The sequence below is a fragment of the Strix aluco genome, chromosome 4 (genome assembly GCF_031877795.1).
Source record: "Strix aluco isolate bStrAlu1 chromosome 4, bStrAlu1.hap1, whole genome shotgun sequence".
In the NCBI taxonomy this organism is placed as follows: Eukaryota; Metazoa; Chordata; class Aves; order Strigiformes; family Strigidae; genus Strix; species Strix aluco.
Window position 1 is genome coordinate 106,917,057 of NC_133934.1, and position 25,251 is coordinate 106,942,307.

Consider the following 25,251-nt stretch of genomic DNA (forward strand, 5'->3'; position numbering starts at 1 on the left):
CAAGCCTTATTAAATTGCACAGGCAATAGATGCATCCTGTATTGCAAACACTGCTTGCAGCTGGAGAGCTGGGGGGGTGGGGGGAGAAGGGAGGAGGAAATGAGATGCAGAAACAGTAAATAGAAAATGCTTAGTCAGCAACTGTTACTGCAACATTAAAGGTGAAATGTAAATAGGCACAGTGCCAAGATTTAAGTAAGTTTGATAACACCATCAACATTGTCATCGTACTACATATATGTGAAAATGTGCGTACAAGTGCCACAATTATCACAACGAACTGCAGGCTCTTGGTATAATGGAGACTTTTAAAAAGGCAACATGGCTTGCTCATGCTCCCTAAGCTCTGAGAAAAATAAAACTTGCTACTCGAGAAGTATTAATATCAATTGAATTTATTACAATTTACTAAGCTCCAAGGCACATTACAGTGTTCTGTTAACTACAGAAATGTATAAAGGACAAACAGAGCATGTTTTTCATGTACAGCATTTTGCTCTACTGTTCAAAAGCATCCGTGCATCAATAAAAGCAAAAACAAAAAACACATGAAGATTAAAAACGTTCAGATCAATAGAAACAAACTGAAACATTTTCCTTACAAACTTGCAACAAAAAACACCCTCCCCCCAGAGCCACCCCACCGTTTTGCAAACAAAAAACAAAAACGAAAAAAATAAAGTGAAAGACTAACACTCAGGGCTTGTAAAACGTAAGCTGTCACCATTTTTGTAGCAATTTTTTAGGCATCAACACTGGCCTTGGCAAAAAAAAAATTTTTTTTTGTCTTTTTTGTGTTTTTCTTCTTCTTTCAGAGAAGTGCATACATTTACAAAAATACACACCAGCAGCAGGTAATCGCTAAGGGCTATTAACTTTGTACCTAGCCAACACACTGCCAAAGAAATGAGAACAGGTATTATGTAGTAACCAAACAATATTATATTCTGTTTAACAAAAACCAGCTCTATCCTTCAAATGAAGAAGAGTACATACCTTTGTTTCAAAATATAGAAACATACGACGAAAATAATGTCTATACATAAGACTAACTTTTGCAGTTTGTTATATTCACAATTCTACATCTTCAGGAGTCTGAAGGGATTGGATTTCCTACTCAAGGGTCTCTCTCCTTTTTCACTTTAACGTCCCCAGCTAAAATGGTCGCGATCTCGCCCTGCATAAACGCCCAAGGCACATTGGAACCGACTAGGGGGCATTTCTCTCCACTGGGGCAGTAGACTTCTCCAGTCGCCCCTTGGGCCTTGATGCTCTCTCTGGAACAAGGGAAGCAGAACTTGTGGCTGGGCACAGAGGGGCACTGAACAAAGTGGGTGTCCTCCAAGCGTTCGTGGCAAATGGTGCAGCACAGGGGCCCGCTGTTGGCCATGGGGGAGTCCGGAATGTTTTGGGGGTGCACTTGGTCCATGGCGGGGTGGGCGCTGGGGGGAGGAGGGGCCACTTGCAGGTTCATGTCCCCGTTGCGGGAGGCCAGGCGGCGCTGGCCCGGCACCGAGGCCGGCGACACGGGGCTGCTGCTGTTCCTGCGGGTGGACGTGGTGGAGTGCACCGAGCTGCCGTCCTTGGGCGAGTGGGCATTGCCCAGCGTGTCGGCCACCGACATGAGCGCGGCCATGGGGGACTGTCCGTTCTGGGGGGCGGACTCGGGCGGCGTGGTCCGGTTGGAGTGAGGCCCGAGGGGCGGCGGCGGCGGCGGCGGGGGGCCCCCGCCGTGCACCGCCCCGAAGCCCCCGGCCGACATGGTGAGTTTGAGCGCTTCGCTCTGGCTGGCCATCCACTGCTGCCGCTGCTGCTCGTCGCTGAGCTTCAGAGCCCCCTCGGCCGAGTCCGAGGGCTCGGGAGAGGCTTTCCTCTTGCGCATCGCCCCGCCGCCGCCGCCGCCGCCGCCGCCGGGTCCCCTAGAGGCGGCGGCCGTGCCCTGCGCCCCGCCGGCCCCGGCCCCCGGCCGCGGGAGACTCACCAGCGCCGTGGGCAGCATGGGGCAGCTGGCGTCCAGGTAGGGCTGCGGCAGCATGTCGGCGCCCACCAGCTCCTTGAAGAAGCGCACGGACTCGGGCAGCAGGTCCCCCAGGAGCCGCCAGTCGCCGGAGCCGTGCTTCTTCTCGTACTCCAGGTACTTGAAGCCCGAGGAGAGGCCGCGGCCGAAGTCCTTCATGCAGTCCTGGTACATCTGCTTGGCCACGCCGGAGGCGCTGGAGAAGACGGTGCCGGAGCCGCTGGGGTACTCGATGAAGAGTTTCAGCTCATAGTCCATGCCCGGCTTGGAGACGGCGTCGAAGGCGAAAACACGGCCCAGCAGGGCATGGTCCTTCTTGAAGCGCACCTCGTAGGGGGTGCAGCCGGCCAGGGTGAGCAGCGTGTCCCGCACGATCTTGGGCTTGCTGGCCCACTCCTCGGCCCGGTTCCGCAAGCTCTCGCTGAGCTCGGCCAGCGCCTCCGCGTTGCGCTGCTTCTCCTTCAGCTCCCGCTCTTGGTCGCTGCTGGACACCGAGCCCGGCCGCTTGCCGCAGGCCTCGGAGGATGAGCCGCCGCCTCCCCCGGCGCCGCCGCCGCAGGTGCCCCCTTGGGAGGAGGCGGAGGGCGCCGGGGGGCCGCCGCCGCCGCGGCCGCTCAGGCCCCCGTGCGGCGGGGGCAGCGCCACGCCGGAGGCGGCGGGTCCGTTGAGCAAGGTCTGCGGCAGCAGGTTGGGGGGCACGTTCATCTGGGCGCCGGCGGCCCCCGGGGGCAGGCCGGACACCAGCCCCCCGTGCGCTCCGCGGCGGGAGGAGGAAGAGGAGGAGGAGGAGTTGGGGCTCTGCCGGTTCAGCTCCGGCGGCCCGTCCTCAGGCGGCTTGGGGAAGCCGTTGGGCCCCCCCAGCCCGTTGGGCAGGCGGGCGCCGTGGCTGCTGCCCAGGCTGCCCGGCGGCGGCGGGTACTCGAAGCGGCTGCGCTGCTCCGCCGCGGCGGCGCTGAGCCCGTAGCGGTCCAGGCTGGACTGGGTCAGCCCCGCCGAGGCTGCCTTGGAGGAGGCGTCCACATGGTTGAGCTGCTGCTGGGCCGCCGCCGCCGCCGCCGCTTCCTTGGCGGAGAGCGGCACTGCCTTGACGCCGACCGGCGGCGGGGGGCCCGGGGAGCGGCCGTCCTGGAAGCAGCCGTGCGCCCGCTTCAGCTGCCGGGCCGTCTCGATCACGAACTCGATGCGGTCGGCGCCCTCGTAGTTGACGCAGCCCCGGCAGACGGGCTCCGTGAAGTCCCAGATCATGGCCCAGGGCATGCGGGGCAGGTCGCACAGGTAGCATGACTGTCTCCGGGACGACGACACCTGCGCGGCGGACATGGTGCTGCTGGCCGGGGAGCTACTGCCGCTGCCGCCGGGGTAGGGGCTGGCTCAGTCTTCCCCCCCGGGCTGCAGGGGGGGGTGGCTCTCCGTACCTGATCCCGTTGCCCCTTGCAGCCGGAGAGAGCTCCTGCTGCCGGAGAGGGCTTCTTCTACCCGGTCCTGCCGCTGCTGCCCCGCGGGGGTGGGGACCGCTGCTCCTGCTCCTCCGGGGGGCTGGGCGGGGGTCGCCTTCTAGCCGCTTCTGTTTCCCTGCGCTCTGTAGCTCTCCGCTGCTGCTGCTCCTCCTCCGGGAGGAGGCGGAGGTGCACGGAGGAAGATGGGGGGGTCACCTTCCACCCGCCGCGGCTGCCTCGCGAGCTCGCACTTCGGGACGTGCCGATCCACCGCCGCGAGCGGAAGACGGGCACCCGCGCGGAGCTGTCCGGTCCCGGCCGCGCCGGCGGCGGCGCCTTCCCCGAGCGCCGGCGGAGCGGTAGCGGCCCGGGGCCAGCGGCGGCAGCAGCGTGGCGAGCGGCGCCGCCTGCTCCTCACTCACATCCTCACCGCTGCTCGCAGTCCGAGCGCGGGGTGCTGCGCGCCGCCGCCTGTGCCCGCGCGTCCCCTCCGCCGCGCCGCGCTCCCCCCGCGCCGTGCCGCGCCGCCCCTCCCTCCCCTTCCCTCCCCTTCCCTCCTCCGCGCCGCGCTCCCGGCTCGGCTGCGTCCGGGCGGGGTCCCGCGTCACCGCCGAGCGCCCGCCCCCCCGCTCCGTTCCGCTCCCCTCCCCCTCGCCCGGCGGCGCCGAGCCCACTTGTTGCGCGGGGCGCGCATGCCCGGCGCCCTGCCCGCACCCCCCCACCCCCCCAGCGCGGCCGGCAGCTGGAGCGCGGCGGGGAGCGCGGGCAGCGCGCGCTGCCGGCTATGTTTGGAAACTCGAACGCCAGATCGCGCCCTCGCCCTCCGCCCCAGCCCGCGCCGCGGGTCCTCCGCCGCCACAGCCGGCCAGCAAGCGCATGCACGGGGGGGTTGGGGGGGGGTTTTCTTTTTCTTTTCTTTTTTTTTTTTTTTTTTTTTCCCTGGCCGGGCTTTCTAAGTTCAAACGTCTCCTTTTCAGGATTTTGTAAACCCGCGGGTCGCCCCGTTTTGCCTCCGTGACGACTGCGCGGCGTCCTGCCACCGAGGCTGTCGGTGGGATTCCCGTGCGCTCCGGCTGCTGAGGCAAATGGGGGGGATCCCGCCTTAATATCCGATTTCGTGTTTCTCTTTCAGTGATCCCGGTGACAGAATGACACAGTTTCTGTAAGCCCGTCACTGCATCAGAAGCTCTTCCACTTTTGATTTGTTTAAATCAGCCATGTTTGCCGAGTGGTTAAGGTTGGGCTGGGAAAGATAGTGCTGTGCGTTGCTCAAGGGTGTAGGAGAGGCCAGGCAGGTGAGTAATCGCTGTGATCTCATCTCGCTAATGCAAAGGGACATAGGATTTCCCCGGCGCTGTGAGAACACACAGCTTTTTTTTTTTTTCTTCATTTCCCCCTTTAAATAGCTTGCTAACATTTGCATAACACTGCTAACAGGCAAATTACTCAAAACAACTTGGGCTTATGCAAATAAGCCGAGAATTCATTTCACTGGGAGGAAAACAAAACAAGAAAACCCCGGAGCCTGCCTTCTCCCGCCCGCCATGCCCGAAGTGGCCCGCGGCCACGCCGGTGCCCGCGCTCGCCAGGAGGGGCTCTGCACCGCCCGCTTTTACTCTCGCTGCGCTCGGGGGCTGGTTTTGCGAACACCGACACCGCTGTCTCCGTCCAAAGAGAAACGAGCTAGCCCTGCGGGGACGCGGCTCGGCAGGGCCCCGGCGGGCTGCGCGGCGGGCGGCGACCGGCGTCGTGCCACTGGCGCCCACCCGGGGTCCCGGGTGTCCCCGCTCGCACGCTCGGTGGATGCGGAGCCTTTCCTGGCTGGGCAGCGCTGTGCTGGATGGAGTTCGTTCGTTCTTTCTTTCAGTGCCTCTTCCTGGTTCCCTTGTTGCTAGAAACGCCGAAACCCCCGTCCATTGCAGGTTTCCCTCTGCGCTTGAAAGGGACGTGGGGTTTCTGTGGCGTGGTGCCACGGCAGCTTTCCACACACCCGCCCGCCCAGCAGCGATGCAGCACCGAGCGGGGAAGATACCTTGTATTCGGTTAATAACGTTTCAAAACTCACACGACAAAAAGTTGTTGCTTTAAATAATTCGTTTCATATCGCCAGTGCGCTTCATTTCCATTTTTAGTTGTCTAAAACATTTTACATGTGTCTGGTTATAATCTATAAAGCTGGCAAACGAATTTGATGCGTATGTGAGCGGAATTATTTTACAGGGAAGGCTTAATGAAATGCATACGCTGAAATTACAGAAATGGTAGGACTGGATAAAATACAGTAAGAAAATCAATTCTGACAAAGTGACTTTTTTTCAGGGGGAGCTTACAGAAGCAGCCAGTGGAGATAGAAAAGTCTTTGAATTATGTGAGTCTCCTATATGCAAATTGGCTGAAGAAAATGCGCTAAAGGAGAGTGGATTTCACACTTCGAAATTTCACACCTAAACTGTGGACATTATAGAGGCTTCACAGAAGCAGGCTTCTAGTAAGGCAGATGAAAGCTGGTCAAAGTAAAAGTCTTTGCTTCCAGCCACAGTGATTTAGTGATGGCTGCAGGATTTCTACATTAATATGACTTTACTTGACTAAACAAGCATGTGTTCGCTCTGATTCGTACTGGAAGGTCAACTCCTCTCCTATCCTTTTACTGCCCCGTGTTGATCTTCATATGAGAAGCAGAACTGAGCTGTGGGAAAAGGTCAGCCCCCGCTTAAAAAACTCAGGTTGAGAGAGCTGAGGCTTTCCCCTTCATCCCGAATGTCTGGGAATGCAGAATGGCAGCATATCCCAACTGTATTTCAGTCTCCGGGTTATACAAACCCAACACATGACAAGGCACTCTGTGCTTGAACCGCCCCTCACTCTGGCTCCTTGCTCCACTGAATCCTCCTGCAAGAAAGCCCTTTTTTGGTAACACTCACCTCACAGGAACAGACTTCTTGGCTCACAAGAGCAGTCTTTATAGTGGGTGTAAATAATAATCACCTTAGATATAATCTATCCTCAGAAAACCATTCACAGGTGCTGTCAACTCCCTTTATAGTTTGTGAATAGAAAAAGAGAAGAGATTAGCATCTGTGACCCAACCAAACTGCCTTTACTTTTACTTGCAGGATACACAGTCGCAGAAATATGTTTGTTTTTCCGTAATGATTAAACTTTGATTTAAACTTTGGTCATGGGCATGTACTGTACCCTTACGCAAGCAGCACTGAAGGATGAAGTGTCAGCATAGCAACAATATGGTCAGCAGCAGTGGTGATCTCTGCAAAGCTGACTGATGAAGAGAACTGCAATGGAAATGCAAATAAATGCCATGCCGTGGCACCTTCACAGGGAACGAGTTGTCGGTATCAATCTAATCTGGTAAGGGAAAATAGATTGAACGGTAGCAATGTAACAAAGCTCCAAGCTATGGCAGCGCTGTCCCTGCGAGGGTAGCAGCGTGCTGCCCTGCTCACCTTCCGCCTTCCCTCTCCTTTGCCATGCGAATGGTGGGGCAGGAGCCATCCAGATCGGCCTTGCTGGATTTGCACTAAACACGTCTGGTGTTTATTTAGCTCTGAAATAATCCAGGAATTAAAATTACGTTTGGAGGAGGAAAAGACGCCCAAACAATGAAGCCATTCAGGTGCCTGATCTGGCTAAGTGAATGAAAGAAGGGAGCAAACAAAAAATAGCCTAAGAACCCCCTGACAGGAGCTTGTTTAATAAGATGGAGGGGAGCGCAAAGAGGGATGGAGCCATGGCTGCGAACAATTGCTACCCAGCTACTGCTTTTTGCGCAGGAACACGAGTCAGCACTTTGGCTGCAGCATTAGGGATTCAGCGGAGATTGCCCGAAGTTTACGACCTGCCAGTAGTCCCAAGGGACAAAGAATGTCATTTTCACTATCAGAAGTGAAATCTACTAACTCCTTCCTTTCGGTGCTAGGATAAATACTGCCATCTGATAATCCCTTTCCCTTTACTCCTATTACCCTCTGTATTTGGAAGTACACAGGGATGTACAAGCTCACACACATCTGTGCACCATTAAAACAGCAGGTGAAGCTTTGATTTAAACGAAGGAATCCAAAGGACCGTGCAGGAGCCAGCCAGCACCTTCCTTAGTGCCACTGGCAGGTATGGGGCACGGAGGGTGCAACGCCCCGTGAAGAAAGAAGCGACAGAGCCCAGGTCTGCCTGGCTCTGCTCCGCACCGGTGCCCCTGTGTGAGCTCCCAGCGCCCAGGCCTGTTCTTGGTCTGGATGCGAGGGGAGTACTGTTGATTAGCGATCAGCAGTCCAGTGTTAATTATGCAGAATATAGGACAGCTCCAAAGTTTGCAAGCAGTAATAATTAGAGCCCATGATCTCGGTGGTTTGGGAATGAACGGGTCTGGTCTGGCTCTAAATGCCCACAGCCTGGGAATACATTTAACTCTTTCCTGCTTGCTTTATGAAGTTTTGGCACTGATTGGGGCAGCAGTCACAGCAGCTGGTTCTTCTGCAGGCGCTTACCTACAGAAATGGCTCTTTCCTCAGTGGTCAAAAGAGCAGCTACAGCTGGAAAAAAAATACAAGAACCAGAAGGGAAGCACATTCCCAAGAGTGTGATTTACATGGATTTACCTCAGTATAGCAAATAAAATCCGTTACAATCAAATTCCTGGGTTCAAAACAATGCAGAGATTAGCAGTGAACAGAGGCACTCGGTGGTAAAGGGAGTGTGTTCAGGAAATCAAAACACAAACACTTCAGGAAGAAGTTGCATAATTTTGTCAAATTAAACAACATTGTCTTCTACTAGGAGCTGCCAGAAAGTGTCAAAACACCTCGTTACAAAGAATAGGAGTGTAATTACGTGTTTCTGTTTATCGTTTCAGTTCTCATCTCATTATAATTCTGCTTTTTCCTACCATTCTTCAGGTAGTGAGCCTTACATACAAAGCCTACCACTTTCCCACCCAGGAACTCCCTTCCTTCCTTCCTTCCTTCCTTCCTTCCTTCCTTCCTTCCTTCCTTCCTTCCTTCCTTCCTTCCTTCCTTCCTTCCTTCCTTCCTTCCTTCCTTCCTCCCTTCCTCCCTTCCTCCCTTCCTCCCTTCCTTCCTTCCTTCCTTCCTTCCTTCCTTCCTGACAGGGGGCAGCCCTGCCGATCCCTGCCCCCTGCCCCCCGTGTCCCACCGAGGCATCTCTGCAGCCCCCGACCCCACTACCCTCTCGCTTCTGCCCCGGGAAGCAGTTAGGTCTCCTCTTTGAGACCCACCCCAAATCGATTTTCCTACAGCTGTCTTTATGGTTTTGAAACCCGCCTGCGAGCCCAGATTTTCGCACGTTAACTTTTGCCAAATCTTACAGTGCAAAATAAGATACCTACAATTAATTCTGTTCGCTCCGCAAGGGACTAGCGACTGGGTAGTGTGTTTTAGGCTGGGATATGCAGAGGCTGGGTTCTCCGCTGTTGTTATTTTCACTTTATCCCTGGACTGTTTTCATCTTACATCCTGTGGACGTAGTAAACAATCAACAGTAATGAATCAACTGAATCGGTACATTTTTTTAAGGCTATTCCCACTGAGAGCCACTTGCACTTTCGTGACAGTTAAGAATCTGCCAAACATTAGCTTAGTTACCAGCAAGACAGGCTCCCCCCCCCTCTTCACCCCATACACAGATTGTTTATCAAAAAGTGCTGCCAAGAAAAATATCCCTGCTTTTGGCCTCCACCAGTGATTAATAACACTTGAGAACTGAACAAAACTTTACTGTGTTTTCAAAAAAATGGGGGAGGTGTGGGGGGGGATTAAGAAAGAAAGAAAAAGAAAGGAAGAAAGGAAGGAAGAAAGGGAGGAAGGAAGAAAGGAAGGAAGAAAAGAAAGAGAAAGAAAAAGAAAAAGAGAAAGAGAGAAAGAGAGAAAAAGAAAGAAAGAAAGAAAGAAAGAAAGAAAGAAAGAAAGAAAGAAAGAAAGAAAGAAAGAAAGAAAGAAAGAAAGAAAGAAAGAAAGAAAGAAAGAAAGAAAGAAAGAAAGAAAGAAAGAAAGAAAGAAAGAAAAGAAAGAAAGAAAGGAAGGAAGGAAAGGAAAGGAAAGGAAAGGAAAGGAAAGGAAAGGAAAGGAAAGGAAAGGAAAGGAAAGGAAAGGAAAGGAAAGGAAAGGAAAGGAAAGGAAAGGAAAGGAAAAGAAACCGCACTAGCTGAAGTTATTTCACACGGCATAACCTCCTTTTCCTCTGTAACTAGGCCATCTGAAAAGACCTAAACCCCTTTTTCTCCCAGACCATGTTATAAATGCTGATTAACATTGTTATTGAAAGAGGGATGATATGGGTGCAGGATAAGGGTGAGAATAGAAGGGGGGGAGGCAGTTTCTTTTATTAGCACATATCAAGATGAGCTATGGGGGGAAACTGAGAGGGAAAAAAAGATCATTTACTTTCTTTTCAAAGACTGTGGGTAAAATTCCTAAGGGAGACTAAGTGCCAGAATTAACTGTCTTGGTGTATTACTTTTAGACACTACTGCCTGGGTGAATTAAGTCAAGTCTTCAAGCAGCAGCCAAAGATAGCTGCAAGCTGAAAAAGAGGCACTACATTTCCTTGTTTTGTGGTGAAACTCACAAATTTGTGGAGATTGTCTTTGCTCCAGGGTTTTTTTCATCTCTTTCCCTTTCTCTCTTTCACCTTCTGGGCTATTTTTACTATTTTATATTTGGCATTATAAATGTGTTTTGTAATGGGAAGGCAAGGTAAGAAACAAGCAGTTGTTAAGAAAAACCAGAAAAGTAAAAAAATGTGAGGGCATTCATGTATACTGTATCTATTTGTATGTATAAATACATATGAGTATACATACATATGTAAGTCATATAAGGTATTTTTCATTACTCTGTACTCCAAAAGACATTATCTAGTAAAAGATAATAAACAGCTCTTGAACAGTGGGGTATAGACTAGTGAAAACAGTTTACTGAAATTAATGATGCTGGATTGAACCAAACCTTCCCTTTGGAATTAGTGCCAGACATAGTTTTCCTGAACCCTGTCCAACTGCCTGAGCGACAGACAATTTTCATTCTATTTGTGCTAAAGGCTTATGACTAGTGCTGGAAAATGAAGCCCTTGCCCTTGATCTCAGTGCAGATTTAAAAAAAAAAAAAAAAAAAGCAGAACTGTGCCAATTTGTTTCCTCTGCCAATAGAAGCCCTTGTGCTTTGGGTAATGCAAAACAATAAAAAGTTCACATGAAAACTCTCCATTGAAAGGAAACCCACCAAGAGCCATGTATCTCTGCTACATTCATCAGCCAGTTTCCGAGATTCTCACAATGTCAGCAAAATGCAGAGGGTAAGGGCAGAAAATATTTACCAGCCAGCAGTACTGTCTTCTTTCTCTATTCCATGTCTCACTGCTATGAATTTGATGATGATTGTTAAAAAATTCTCCACTGTAAATAACCACACTCTCCCTTCTGCTAACACTGATCTCCCCTCGCTCAGGTACTGCATGCAGATTTGGGGCTGTGCAGCCCCTGTTGTCGGAGCTGATTCTATTTCTGAGGGATGAAATACACATTTGACACACACCCCGCGTTATAAACAGTGGCTGTACTGTAGTGCTGTCAGCCAGCTAATCTCCGATTGCTTTTTCCTAGATTATTAATAAAATTAGAATCCCAAGCAGAAGGCGTTTGCTTTCATTGTACAGTCTGCACTTGTGACATGGTACATGTGGAAAATTTTGAGTGCACTGCAGTGAATGGTCTGGGGGTTAGTTTTTAGCTTCCGCTAAGTACCTGGCAGGCTGCCACGGCTGAAGGATTCTGGGAACTGAAAGGCTCCCAAGTACAAACTGCCAGCATTAAGCAGTCCTGACAGCTCTGCTCCTTCCACACTTGGCAGCAGTTCAAAGTGCTCTTTCATTTGAAAGGCTGGAAGGCTGCCATGTGCAATGCAGATTTGCTGTGCCTGCTCTCATAAGGAACTGATAAATGCCGTTGCTGTTGCCATGGGGACAGGAGGCTATCAGAATGGCCTTGTGATCTGCAGCCTCTCAGCTCTGCAGGGTTTTTTTTTTTCCCTGAGATGGTGAAATAAATGTTCTAGAGAAGGTTAACTCTTGAAGGACAGGAAGCGCTGCCTTGAAAGGACAGGGTGAGCCTCTGTTCGTGGCTCCTCCAAAGTGCTGGGAACAAGATTAACACATACCTGCCAACTGTCCCTATTTGGGAAGGACTGGCCCCAGGAATTTTTTTAAGGCCAGGAGGGAGGGAGAAAGGGAGGGAGGGAGGAAGAGAGGGAGGAGGAGGAAAGACCTCCTTCTCCCCACTCAGTCCCTTCAGATTTCCAGTTCAAGATCTCCCAACATAATTAAAAGGCCGTCCCCTTTCTTCCCCTCACTATCCCCACATACGGTTTTCAGATGCTGGTGGAAATGAATTAATTTACCACTGGATCTTGTAACATGCCCGATGCCTTTAGCTCTCATTAACACGACTGGACAGCTAGCAGGATTAGACCCATTATGTGGACTCCGTGTGTGGTTAATGTGAGTAAAAAGAATGAACAGTGTGATATAGAACTGCATGTTTAAGAGAGATCTTAGTGATGATGCAAGTCCTGAGAGTGAATCTCGGCTTGTCCTAGTTCCCAAGATTAAAACAAACACACCCTTGAGCTATGCAGTTTGAGTGTGTATATAAATATGTGCACATCTACTTCTGAAAGAGTGTAGAGTAAAATATAGGTGGCAAATATTTTAGCCAGAATTTATACCCTTTTTCCTATGTCTTCTTTTTTTACATGTTACTTCTTTTCATCTCTGCTACAGCAATAAATTTGGGTTCCCTAAAGACATTTTGCTGCAGTTCAGTAAACTGAATTCTGTTTAACCAAGGCGAAGTCTGAGCATGACATCATAGCAGGGAACAATGGAGTGCATCACTTCTCTCCCTGACCACGCAGCAAACTTCAGGGCAGCATTTAAAAAGATCAATATGGGCATGTATCTGTGTTTACAGAACACATATAAAATGCAATAAGCATTCAGATAGTGGCATAAAACAGAAAAGATAAAGCACTGAAGGAATTCTGTTTATATACTGAGTGTTAGCAGTTTGAGGGCTTTGTTCAAAACTGGGAAAAAAATCCAACCACCCCCCACGTGAACAACTCCCCCCCTTCCTTCTCTAAACATGGATCTCTGCCTTTCAGAATTGTATACTTGCATCTTTCCAGTAGAAGTGAATGGTATTATATGAAATGGCACACTAAAATTGAACAAACAGAATTTCAACGCAAATTCAACAGATAATCTGGTTAACCACTTGATGGTTAACCTGCAGTTTTTTTAAATAAACACAACCACTCTCACTTATTTTAGTTTCACTTCACTTTAGTTTCACTTCTTTTTTACTGTATTCATTGTTCAAAAGCTTTTTTGGTTGTGAATATTTAAGCAAGGGTTTGAATGAAGAAAGTGGTCATTCGAAAAACATACAAGGGAGAATGTATTAGAAGTAACACAGAAATACACATTATACATGTGTGTACACACACGCACACATTACCTTTGCTATATTATCTTTTAGTTTCTGTTTTCAAACAAATTAAGGCATCTGTGATTCTGAGTTTTGTATCTGACATCAAATCCTGCTGGTTAAAACAATCTGCATATGCAAATCTAGATAAAAGCTACTTGTATATATTTGCAAAGCAATTTCAAAATTGCCAACAAGGCCGCATTTCACAAGCCTTTGCACAATACCAAGCTAGGCCAAAGGAAATATTTCTTCCTGACTGCTTGGGATTTTTTTTTTTAGTAAATAAATGTGAAGGTAACTGTAATTCTACTGTAATTTCTTTACCTGATTCTCTCTGGGTTCTTGCCTACGGTTGTCATGGTAATTTGATAATTCTGGCTTCTTCTCTACACATTCTATTTGTCTCACTGGATTTCCTGATTATTCAGAAAACTCTTTTAAAAAAACCTCCTGTCTCTCCCCCTCTGCCCCCGTTCTGGGCTCTATTCTGCTTTTTTCATTCCTTTAGCATAGAGGAGTGTGTATTATTTTGCTACAAATCTACTAAGGTGAAACTGTTTGCTCCACTTACCTGAAAATGGAGATAATGAGATAAGCATACATACTAGAGCACTTCTTATATTATCTTTCATAGTCTATGACAGGGGATAGAGAGGAAATGTGGAAAGATAACTGCATATAGATTTCTTGTAAAGTACTTGGATCTTAATCCTATAGATATTATTTAGGGTTTAACTGCTGCATTTCTGACAGCAGAAACATGTATTTAACTGTTGCCTTTTTAAACATGACAGACACATTTGTACCTAGAGTGAAAGAGTTAGAATATATTCTCTCTATATGACAGAGTAGAAGCAATATTTTTATTCAGGGGTTCAGGTGACAATTTATGCCAGAAGAAACAAACTGATCATGCTTTGAACGCACTAGTGAAACCCAAAGAAAAATGCACACTGCTAAGTAATATTTAGCTTGAGCGTGTAGTTACAAAAGGTTTGTTATTGATGTGTGCATCTTTTAAAAGCACTCAGTGTCAGATTATGTATACAAAATATATACATATATGTTACAGATGTATACATAATTTATATGTATGAAGGTACATAAACTTGTTTTTTTGGGGGCAGTTGTTCTCCCCCAGACACTATATGATTTTTGTTATAAAAGCACAGAGGTACCATATGTACCTACGGTTACCTTAAACAATTTGCTTGAATATTACATCTCATATTATTTCCTTTGTCTAGTCCTTCCACGTTTAGCCTCTACACTCTTCAAGAAAGGATATGTATTTTACTGTGCTGGTCAATGCTTCACACAACTACACCCTGACATCATTAGGATCTCAAAGAATTATTTCAAGGCAAATAATTTATGATCTTTAAGAGTCATAACTGAAACTATAGTCCAATTTAGACCCAATAATTTCCACTATACACTGTCTTTCCAATGTATCGATGGAACCTGCAATCCCACTGGATTAAAAGTATCGGTATCAATTAAAAATACTGGTATCAATGGAACCTACAAATTCTGCTGTCTGGCCTCTATTGTTTTCTTCTTCTCTTTCTTGTACTGAAAAGCACATTTGGGATTCCTTACTAAGTCCCTTTGATGGCACCACACTGTGAATCTGCTAAACTCAGAGAGCATTCCAGCTGTGACAGCCCCTCTGCCCCAACCTACTGGCATAATCTAGGACATCTGTGACATCATCTGACAGTCTCTGACATCATCCTATGAACCTCAAGACAAGAAAAGGTTGCTGTTCCTTAGTCACCATGAATTTAAAAGGTGTCACAGGTAGTATTTGTCATGTGACTGCAATGTTCACACTTGATTTTAACTGAAAATGCTGCTAAAGTAATCACTTGTACATAGAATAAAGGACCTATAAAACTGTTTGGAAACTTTTCAAATGTACAAATCTTATTTTTTTCTTACTTTGATTTTCAATTTTCCATTTTCAGTAAAATAAAAATGACAAATTTTATCCAATTCCTATGTAATGTAATAAATCAGTAATGAACACATTTTCTCTTATGTGCTGATAACCACGTATCTCCCACTGCTATTCAACAGAAGAAAAGGTTTCAGTAAATCATGTGTAGGACATCTAATGTTAAAATGTTCTTAAATTCACTTTAAACTCCTATTTATTCACGTATTTCTACAATGTAGACACTGCAGAAGCTCAATAGACCATACGCTTCATACCTAGCAGAAAAATGATGGCCTCTCTCTTCTGAAAAGAAGACTGAGCAGGAGAATGCTCTATTTTACATTCTGCTAAACCCAATTATTTTTACAAAATACATCCAGTAGGATTTATTATTTGAGTGATCATAAATATTTACAAAGAAATTATAGTCTTGAAAGCAACCTACATGCTGATGCTTTTTTGTTAGAATGCTGTTTGTTTACATACCTGCTAATTGCTAAAATTCAGTAATCTGTATTGATCTTACTTTTATTAGTGTAAATTAGCAAAGTCTTGCTGCACAAATTACCAAGGCTTTGCCATGCAAATATAATAGGCTCAGCTATTTCTTTTAAAAGTTAGTATGCTCGAGTCCATTTTTTTATTACTGTTATCTTTAGTTCTGTGAAGCCTTGGAACATTTCCCAGTCTGGATCTATAGAAAGTTTCCCGGGTAAATGTATAAAGAGCCTGTGTTCTGCTTTACCCTGTGCTGGCAGTGCCTGTGTGCTTTTGGTGAGCTAGGTCTTTGAAGACCTAGCCCATGCATGGAGTCCAGTCAGGCTGAAAAATTTAGCAGTTGAGACATTTTACAGTCCAAAATGTCTTTTAAACAAAGGTGTGGTTTAGCAGGACTGGCTGCTTCTGACCTCTTTCAGCTTCTTATTATTGCAGCTGCTATGATGTAAGGCTGAGTATGGTAGAGCTAAAGTAGCTGAGGCTCAGGGAGAAATGCTGAGAACAGCTGTTTTACTGTAAACATTAACAAGGGTTTGACTTCATTTGCAAGCTGGGAGCATTCACAGTTTCTGCACAAATAATACTTTGGGAATTTGATCTAGATGTTCAAAGCACAAAGAAAAAAAATTACCCCTTCTATATGTTACTGCAGCTTTGAATGAAGCAAATTCTCTGCAGAGAGATGCATCCCATTAAATCAACAGGAAGTTTTTCACATTAATACACAGCTTCACACAGACGATACAGACATACACACAGGAAAAGAAGAAGCAATATTTATCTGCTTTAGCTATTTCTAAAGCTCCTATCACGTTGGTATCTAAGTGCCAATTAGATACCAAAAATATTCAGTTGTAGCAGACACTGATGTCTGCTGATTATTGCAGAGCTACAAACAGAATCCTATCCAAGAGGACAGAGAGGGATTTGAATGCTTTCCCCTTAGCTCGGTACTGCAATTCATGGATATTAGGAAACAAATTTCAGACCTCATTTCCTTCATTACATTCTCGAGGTTGCTTTATTCTGAGGCAAATGAAAAATCTCAGACAAAGTGACCTTTGCAACGAGCGGGGACATTTGCTGACATCACACACATCTGCATATGCACACACAGACATGTGGGCCAGATCCTCCAGACACTGAAAGCTGTTTTTCTGCCACATTATCAATGCAGTGGAGTCTGCAAGGCAGCTCGGCCAGCTACTTGCGCATCAGCCAGTGCAGATATGACAAAGCCTCAGCTGGTTTGCAGCCACTGCAGGGGCTGCAATGGCTGTTTCTTTCCCGAGTCCTTGTGAAAGGGATACGTTTAGGAATGGCTAAACCGAGCCTATTTCTCACGGATCACCAGTTACCAGACTAGTTTCTTGGGTCCAGTGGTAGCCAGTGCAAAATCCAGTAGCTCTGCTGGTGTTGCAGTTTACACTAGGGACTGCGCTGGCAGGGAGACAACCCCAGGATGATGCAAGGATGGCTTAAAGCTGCATTTTCACCACCCTCTTTGAGGCCTGCCAAGAACTGCTTGGCCAAAGCCTGGAGTCTGGGCAACAGTCCCTACTTACAGACTCCTTCTAGAAACTCCCCATATTAAATATAAAGCTATATAAATCCTGACTATCTTCCCCATTTATTATTATTATGGTTCACAGGCTAAGTAGCATAAACTCTGGTCAGCCCTTTGATAAAAGACCAAGGCAAACTTGGGGTCCAGAAAGGCTTGTTAAAATTCATCACTTCCAATGAAAATCTTAAAGTTTCTGTGAAAAATCTTAAAGTGCCTGTGCTGTTGGATGTGGACCCCTTTGAATGAGAAATAAAATTAACCAATTGGACATCTGACCTTTTTAATGTTCCCAGGACATTTCCCACAAATCTGGAAGTATCAAGTTTAGTATCTCTCTAAAATTCAAAGCTAGTTAACTATATTTTATTCTTAAACTGTTTGTGTTTATGCAGGATAAAGGGAGGTTTTTGGTCTCTGTTCTGTTTTATGGTGTTAATCTATTGTGCAATTGAACAGCTACTATCTCCTCCTCTGGAGTGGTTGTGTTTCTTCAGATCATGATTTGTTTCTACGTTTTGGTATGAAATAACATAAAACTCTGTCTACCTGGAACAGCTGTAAATATTGGTTCTCTTGCATTCCTGTATATAGCAGAAAATAAAAATATTCTGAGTGCCATTTATTCCTGATCCCAGGCATGTTCAAATCTCCAATTAAAGTTTCACCATCCATGTGTGATAATTGAGGTTTTGAAATGCACCTGGAAACATATCTCTCCTTTCCTTCCTTCCCTCTGACAGGATTTCAGAGCTCTGGAATCATATCTGTTGTGAGTTGCCTTTTTCCTAGTCATACTTTTTATTGAACAAATGTTCAAAAAACTACCCAGTTGTTTGCCTAGATCTTGTAACCAAAACAAGGCCCCATCCTGTCCTCTTCCACTGCTCATGCCTGTAATTTCTTCTCAAGCTGAATGCTGAATGGGGCTAAAGCCAGCATGCTATTACATTTGGAAGCGGGTTCCATCCAGGAAAATGATACAAATGAACCTGGGAAATAAGCTGCAGCATGAGAAAGTAATAAAGCATGTTACAGTGCTCATATGTAACTGGAGATGGAGGAGCTGCTTCCAGAACAGGGACTGGAAAGGACATACTGGCACCTGTGTAATTTCTGAACCACTGAAGTCAAATTCTTTCCTCTCTGTCTTGGCAAGCCCAGAGACCAGATGACATGCCACGGCCTGGCCAAAAGAGAGACTGCTCTGGCGCTACTGAAACCTCTTCTATAGCCGATTCTTCCTGTGATAGTAGCTCTTCTCACCACCTCAAAAATGCTCCCTGAAACACCAGCCCCAGCCAGTTTCTACAACTGGCTGAAACATCTGTCACCACTGCTAGAACCATACAACCAAAGAGTGGGATAAGACACCTCACAGCAGTGGGCCAGCAAAGAGTGATGCTGCTCTAGACTGGCAGCTCACATTCAGGCAGATGTATCAGGGTATGGTGATTCTGAATGGCACAGAATGCTCTTTTCCAAAGCTCCCTGAAAAAACTAGGTCCAAAAGTTTTGATTTTGAACTGAATTTCCCCATTAGACATCCCTGTAAATTGAAACATTTGGTCTTGTTGACCCTTCCTATTTTACTAATCCCACCTATAAGTATTCTCGCCTGTAAATCTGTCAGACACAGTTGTCCACCAGAACGCAGGTGAAACCAACAATCTCATCACCTTGGTAATTCACAACACTAGCTCACACTGGTTTTCCTGTGTTAAAAACAGGACTGTCAAGGTATTTAGAGGTCTGAGAGAGGATGATCTCTAAGCATACAATCCAACGCTGTTGACACACGATCCAAATTATAAATACTTCATTTAATTTCATCCATTCCTCGATTTGTCAGAAATAAAACCTCATCTCCTAAATAAGACACTATATTTGAAAATCAGTCCACCACTTCTGGCCCTCACTGCTGTCCTGCAACTCATGGGTTGCCGCCATAGCCCACTTCCAAATATCCTTCGCACCAGTGAGCCATCTCTGGTCATGAAGAACTGTGTGTCTATCCCTTCCTAGCACTCCCTATCAGAATGCTGAACTGGTCAGGTTTAAGGAAATCACTACAAAACTGTAGAAGTTTAGGCCAGAAACTGAACTCCCAAAAAGCCAATCATATTGAAAATGTTCTAGTTTAAAAAAAAAAGGGGGGGGTGTGTAAATTCCTGTGATTTTCCTCAAACATTTTCCAAGGTCAGTTTTTCTCCAAATATAAACCAAAACTTCATCTGGAAGGTGTGCGTTTATTCCAACTCAGGCAGTCTTTTGTAGAAATGCATAAAACACCAAACTATCACAAACGTTTTTGATTAGAAAAACAACTCAGATCTAGCTTGTTATGTGAAAATAGGTGTAGTCAAGCTTCTGTAATGGGAAAATGGCTGCATTCTCTAGCAGGTCAAATATAAAACAAAAAATGTACCCTAGTCAAAGATAAAGTATGACCTGATTTTTGAAACTTTTAATTTTAAAGCTATCTGGAAAAGCCAAAGGAATAATGGAGCACTTATAAAAAGGGAATACAAAAAAATGTCAGTGCCAAATACACTGGGAAGGGAAATGTGATGGAGAAAGTGCATCTCTGAAATAGATTTTTGAGGTGACAGCTTGAGGATCAGGTCCAATAAGGGAATTAGTTACCCAGAACTTCAACCCTGCAGTGCCAAAGGGACAGGTACTGGGTTCTTAGAGGGGAGTTCAGAACCTCTTGTTCTGTGCCTAGATTTCCTACAGAGAGCATGGGAAAAATTAGGCACCTCTGAGTATGGTATCCAAAACATCTGTTTCTGTATTTTATCCAGTGACTATTTATATGAAATATTTAAGAAACAGGCCTGAAAGCTGGGAAGAGAATCTAAGCTCTCTCTGCCAGATGGGTGCCTTAACCAGTACAGTCATGCTTTCTCTTACGCTTTTTCTGCTCTCTGTGACTCCCATTCTTTCTCTCTGGCCCAATGAACTTGAATTATTTTCTGCAGCATGGCACAGTTTCAATAGGAAGGGTGGAGAGTGCCTGCCTTCAAAACAGCCTGCAGTCTGGTGGTCAGGCTGCTCTCCTGGGACATGTGAGTTGGAGCCTCCTCACGCATGGAACATTGTTGAGCTCACAGACAGGAAATGGTGAGGGTGCACTTGAGAACTCACCTTTTTTTTTTTTTAATCTCTAACTGCTATTACACAGATAATAAAAGGAAATATTTAACAATAACCATGAGAATTACTGACACTTACAGACACCTTTAATCTTTGAGATTCCAAAGCAAACAATGGGTTATGCTGAAGCAAGTTTGCCCTTTGGACCTAGCAGAAGAACCCAAGAATGCAGAAATGGGCTTTTCTGTACTTCTTAAAATGTTGTAATGCATGTTTTTTTGTGAACTAGATCAGCTCCGTAGGCTGCGTCAGAAGAAAATTCTGTTTGCACTGTATGCTTTTTTGTCCGCTCTATGGAGACTTGCTAACACCATTTCAGCTTTAACCTCCTTCATCTCCTTCTGCCTTCCTAGAGCAGTAGTACAGCAGTTGTATTTAAGCCTGGTGCAGGAGGAGCTCAGAGGGATAAGTCTTACTCACAGGTATATACGTTTGAATCATGTTGCTTACTATCAGTTTATCATCTCCTGGGGCATCATGCAAGCAACAGTGCACAAGCTTAGGCTGGGAGATGAAGAAAACTCCAACATGTTATTGAAAGTGCAGAGAAGAGCTTGAAGGAAGCAGAAAATAATAAAGTATGTTGGATTTTGGCCAAGACAGTAAGAATTAATAACCTGACTTCCAACAGCATACCATGGGATCTACCGTAACTACAACTATGGCCAGTTATCTGCCAGGTTTCACATGGATTTGACAGTTTTGCAGGTCGGTCCCCTTTGAATCTACTTTAATTCTTACTATATTTAAACAAAAGAAAAAAAGGAGGAATTTCTGAGTCTGCACTGCTCCTGCTGGCAAAGCTACACAGAGCTCACAGAACAGTAGGAAGGGAACTTTCCAGAATATGGTTGTCTCTTTTTTCAGCCAAACCAACACTTGCTGCTCAGATAATGACAGCCAGTCAGTCTCAGACTGCCTCTGTGCTGCAGCCGGCCAGGAGTCCTAGCAGTGCAGGTCCTACTTCCAAGGTTACTCCATCATCCCTCCAGCTCCTGCACTTAGACGAGAAGCAGTTATAATGGCCCCATACTGTGTCTCCATTTGAGTCAGTCTTTCTGGGCCAATTGCTGTGCATTAGCACACCTTGTACTGAAGGAACAAGAGCCAAAGCTGTCTCAGTTTCTAGTTTTTTGACTTTGGAAGTTTATGCAAAGCAGGAAGTTACGGTTTCTGAAGTGCTTTCCATAAACAGTGTCTTTGGTGAGCACTTTGCTCCTCTATGACCCAATCGAATCAAGGGCAGTTAGCATATAAATAATTTCATACCTGTATTTAAATGTTTTGCTGAATCTGGGTCTAAGTAACAATGTATTCAAAGATAAAAAGTTTCCTAAAATGATGGATTCAGAATCTTTGTGCATACCTTAGAAAATGAAGAGCTAGTAATATTTTTCTAATAGCTCCATTAACATTCTACATTCATTCCTTCCTTTTCCTATTTAAATGTAGAGTATTTAAGACTTGTAAAATGTGTGCTTTTACTGTTAGGATTTTGGTTTGCTATAATTTTTGCTTTTGTACTTTTTGCCATACAAATGTATGTTGTTTTCAATTTTATGCATTAAGGGTGACCAGTTTTGGCTATGATAAAGGAGGACCTCCTTTAACAGACTTCCCTTTACCAGCAGAAAATCTCTAGCACAGGACAAGGGAGAAAAAGGAATGTCACTTACTCTTTGTCAGCCAAGATTACATACTAAAACCTTAGCATGTGTTTTTCTTTTTGCCTGATTCACACAAATTCCTACTGCTGTATCTTACTATGGCATTAAATAATTTGAGTAATTAGATGAATACAACTCAGTTTGTCTCTCACAAGCAAACACATGCAGACACACATATGCAGTAATACATTCTCACCACTTGTAATTATGAGTCTTTATCTTAACATTTTCCACCTTGAAAAAGTAGTAGGAATATACAGCATGCGGAAGCTATTTTAACTTATAATTTCTTTTTCACTGCTTCCACTGCCAATGACTGCACTGGGAAAGCACATGTTCTAATTTCATCTTTGGTAGGCATGTCAGAGCACATTTTATATACCTGGGTCATGCAACATGGGCTGCACACACTATTCCAATCTGGGGACCTTTTGAGGACACAGGTTGTGCTCATACACCCTGAGCATACACTGAATGAGCAGGTAAGAGCAACAGCACAAGAGCTACCCTCTGGCTCTGCCTCCCAGTAACACAAATCCCTGCAGCATGTGTTCCACTTTGACTCACTGGCCTCACACATAGTCTGTGACCATATAAACAGGGCTTCAGCCAGCACTGTCTAGCAGGCTCTGCTCTGCAATTTTGACACATACACATGATGCTGCTTGCTGCAAGTTCTGCTGCTGCTGCTATTGGTTTGGATGGGACCAGACTTTGAAGAACTAACATGGACACAATGGAATGGGACACAATGATTCTCAATGACCAGGAGAGAGTTTGGGACTGCAGGCCTTTCCCTCACCCTAGACAAAGGGAGACTCTTCTGTTTAGGACAGAATGCCTCTGCCACTTGTCACCTAGACTTACTCCTATAACAGAGGTCATCAAATACGGATCTCTTACCCAGCAAATAAAGGAAGGGAGAAGGAGATGGAGATGAGCATGCTGCGGGAGGACTGCTTCATATTCTACAGAGGGAGGATGGACAGTGACTCCACCACTTTTGGATAAGGAATCACTCTGTGCAAACAGTTGGAGCCCAGCAGCATGATGGGCTTTATCCTCATGTCCATAAGCACTGCAATCTGCCCGCAAAGCTTGCACATTCCTGACTCCTGCAACCAGTCCTGCAGTCATAGAAAAGTTCATCGTCAGGTGGCCAGCTCAAATGTGCTCAAGTCCACCATCCCGAAATGGTGTGGACCACTGTTGCCCTGAGATCATAAGGCAGTTTCCCAGAAAGTATGCTCAAATAGAGGGAAGGGGGCCAAGAGATTAGCTAACTGTGCCTGGCACAGAGGGCCTTTGACAAAGTTATTCAGAAGAGATTTCACTTCCTGGCCTACAGAACTGTGCTGAATACAAGGAAGACTACAAGGACATCATGACAGTGTACCCACTGAACATACGATTCCTGTATTATCTGGATTGGGATATTGATTGCATTTTGATCAGGGCTATCTATCTTGTGCTCTCTTGGTCATGCTGTCCTAACAGACAGGGAGGCAAACATGAGTATTTCATCAAGCACTAAACTGCCAATGGGTTGGGGATAAATGAACTTTCCATCAGCTCATCAAGGCTACCATGTCCTCCAAAGCTTCTACTGGGGCCCATGAGAGCCTTTCCATCCAGAAAGGATGCTGCAAATAGAGCCCTTCATAGCAACTTCTCAAAAGCTAGTACCAGTGTAGGCAGTGAGTCTGGCTTCTTGATGGAGAGACAAGTCTGAGAAGCCTTCAGAGTTTATTTTGCAGCAGAACTGGCAGCATGCTCATAAAGTGCAAACATGGGTAAATGGCCACTACCAGTGGCCATTTCTCTTCCCCATTTCTCTTAGCTACTCTTTTTTTATCCCCCTCTTCCCTCATAACCCAACCCTTCAGCCCCTCATGACTAATGTCTTATTCCCCAGGAATGTCCATGGGCTTCAGCCCCTAAAAGGAAGCCAGAGACTAGTTAGTGTTATTTTCCAGTCACTGGGTTATGTGCATTTGGTAGGAGCTCCCTCCTACTCTGCTAGAAAAGCTTCTCTCCTGTGAATACAGTGCCCCTCCAGGAGCACCCCATTCCCTCAGTCCCATCCGCAGTGCTCACTGCACATATTGTCATCACACTGTGCATTCTGGACCATGGTTTCTTCCTCTAAACAGGATGCCTATTTTGGCACACGCATGAAGGTCCAGGAAGGTGAGGGGAACAAAACATAAAGAAAGTGCCAGTGCCTAAAACTTCAGAAAAATACGAGAGGGCACATTATTGTAGTGCACTATTCATTTTACAACCAGCTCATTATTTTTCAAAAAAGTCCAAACAGAACAAGAAACTATTTATTCCCAGCAAACAAAGTAAATGGGGATTTAGGGACTAATAAGAATATAGCAGAAGGTTTGGGGGTCATGTAGAAAAATCTTAACACAGAGAAAAGGGACATAAATACCTTTACATTTTGCCATCTCTTCTCCCATCAATTCCTGCTTTTCACTGTCCGCCAGCAAGATGCCAATTTTGCTGGGAAGCATCTGGACTAGCAAGGCCAGAACGCTTGTCAGGATATCTCCAGAGACCTGGAGTGTGATTAGGTCTAGCACAGGTTGAATCTGTACTGTTTGCCTATAAACCAAAGCAGGTTTTTCCTGCCCTAAAACCCATTTAGTTTTCCCTTTAACAGAAAACCTTGGTATAAATTAAGCTTGTATTCTGTAGAGATGGATGAGGGATAAAGACACCAGCATGAAACAGGGGTGCGTCGTATACAGATACACACAAAACAGTCAGGTAAACTATGCTGTTACCTGGATCAGGTAAACTATAAGGAAAGGTGTCAGATTAAGTCCAGTACTTCTCAAAAACGTCAATAAATATCCAGATTTTCCTCTTCAAACTACTATCACATTAACTGGCAGATCATCAATTTCAGATTGAAATAGTCCAGTGCTGATACAGTCAGAAAATCAGTTATATTTCTAACTGTGTTAGTGGGAATATAGGCTAACTGTATGAAATTAGAACTTCTGTCCTAAGACAGAAGGCAAGTTAGTTTTTTTGTTCAAAATTTAGAACTTTTGAAAATCCCACCTAATATGGGTAATGGTACTGTACACTGCAACAGAGATTCCAATTAGCTTTTTACAGAAAAAAAGAGGCTGTGACTATATCTATCTTTAAAATTCAGTTGTTAAAGTGTTGTGAAAAAATTGACAATAATTACAGAATACAGAAACTGATGGAAATTGCAAGATAAAATTATTCAATTTTACATTTGGCATGTGTAGGTTTGTTTCCAGCCAGCTACCAAAATAAGTAAATTGTTTTGTTATGGGCCTGTGTTTCATACAAAGGTCTTCACAACTCTCACAGTTTATAGTGACTAAAAATGCTGAAAGGAGATGATGAAGATAAATTTTTGTGTTTTGAATGCCCTTGCTAACAAAATCTATGATACTGA

General features: G+C 45.6%; 1 protein-coding gene and 1 long non-coding RNA gene across 2 annotated transcripts; one reads left to right on the forward strand and one right to left on the reverse strand.

The window, feature by feature from the left end:
* Positions 1 to 377: 377 nt before the first annotated feature.
* On the reverse strand, positions 378 to 3,988 carry IRF2BPL (interferon regulatory factor 2 binding protein like). Its single transcript, XM_074824805.1, has one exon. The coding sequence runs from the start codon at positions 3,335 to 3,337 to the stop codon at positions 1,118 to 1,120; it is 2,220 nt and encodes a 739-aa protein (XP_074680906.1). The 5' UTR covers positions 3,338 to 3,988; the 3' UTR covers positions 378 to 1,117.
* A 180-nt stretch (positions 3,989 to 4,168) lies between these two features.
* LOC141922422 (uncharacterized) lies at positions 4,169 to 5,987 on the forward strand. Its single transcript, XR_012622982.1, has 2 exons — positions 4,169 to 4,748; positions 4,891 to 5,987. It is a non-coding gene; the product is annotated as an uncharacterized LOC141922422 (long non-coding RNA).
* The last annotated feature ends 19,264 nt before the right edge of the window (positions 5,988 to 25,251 follow it).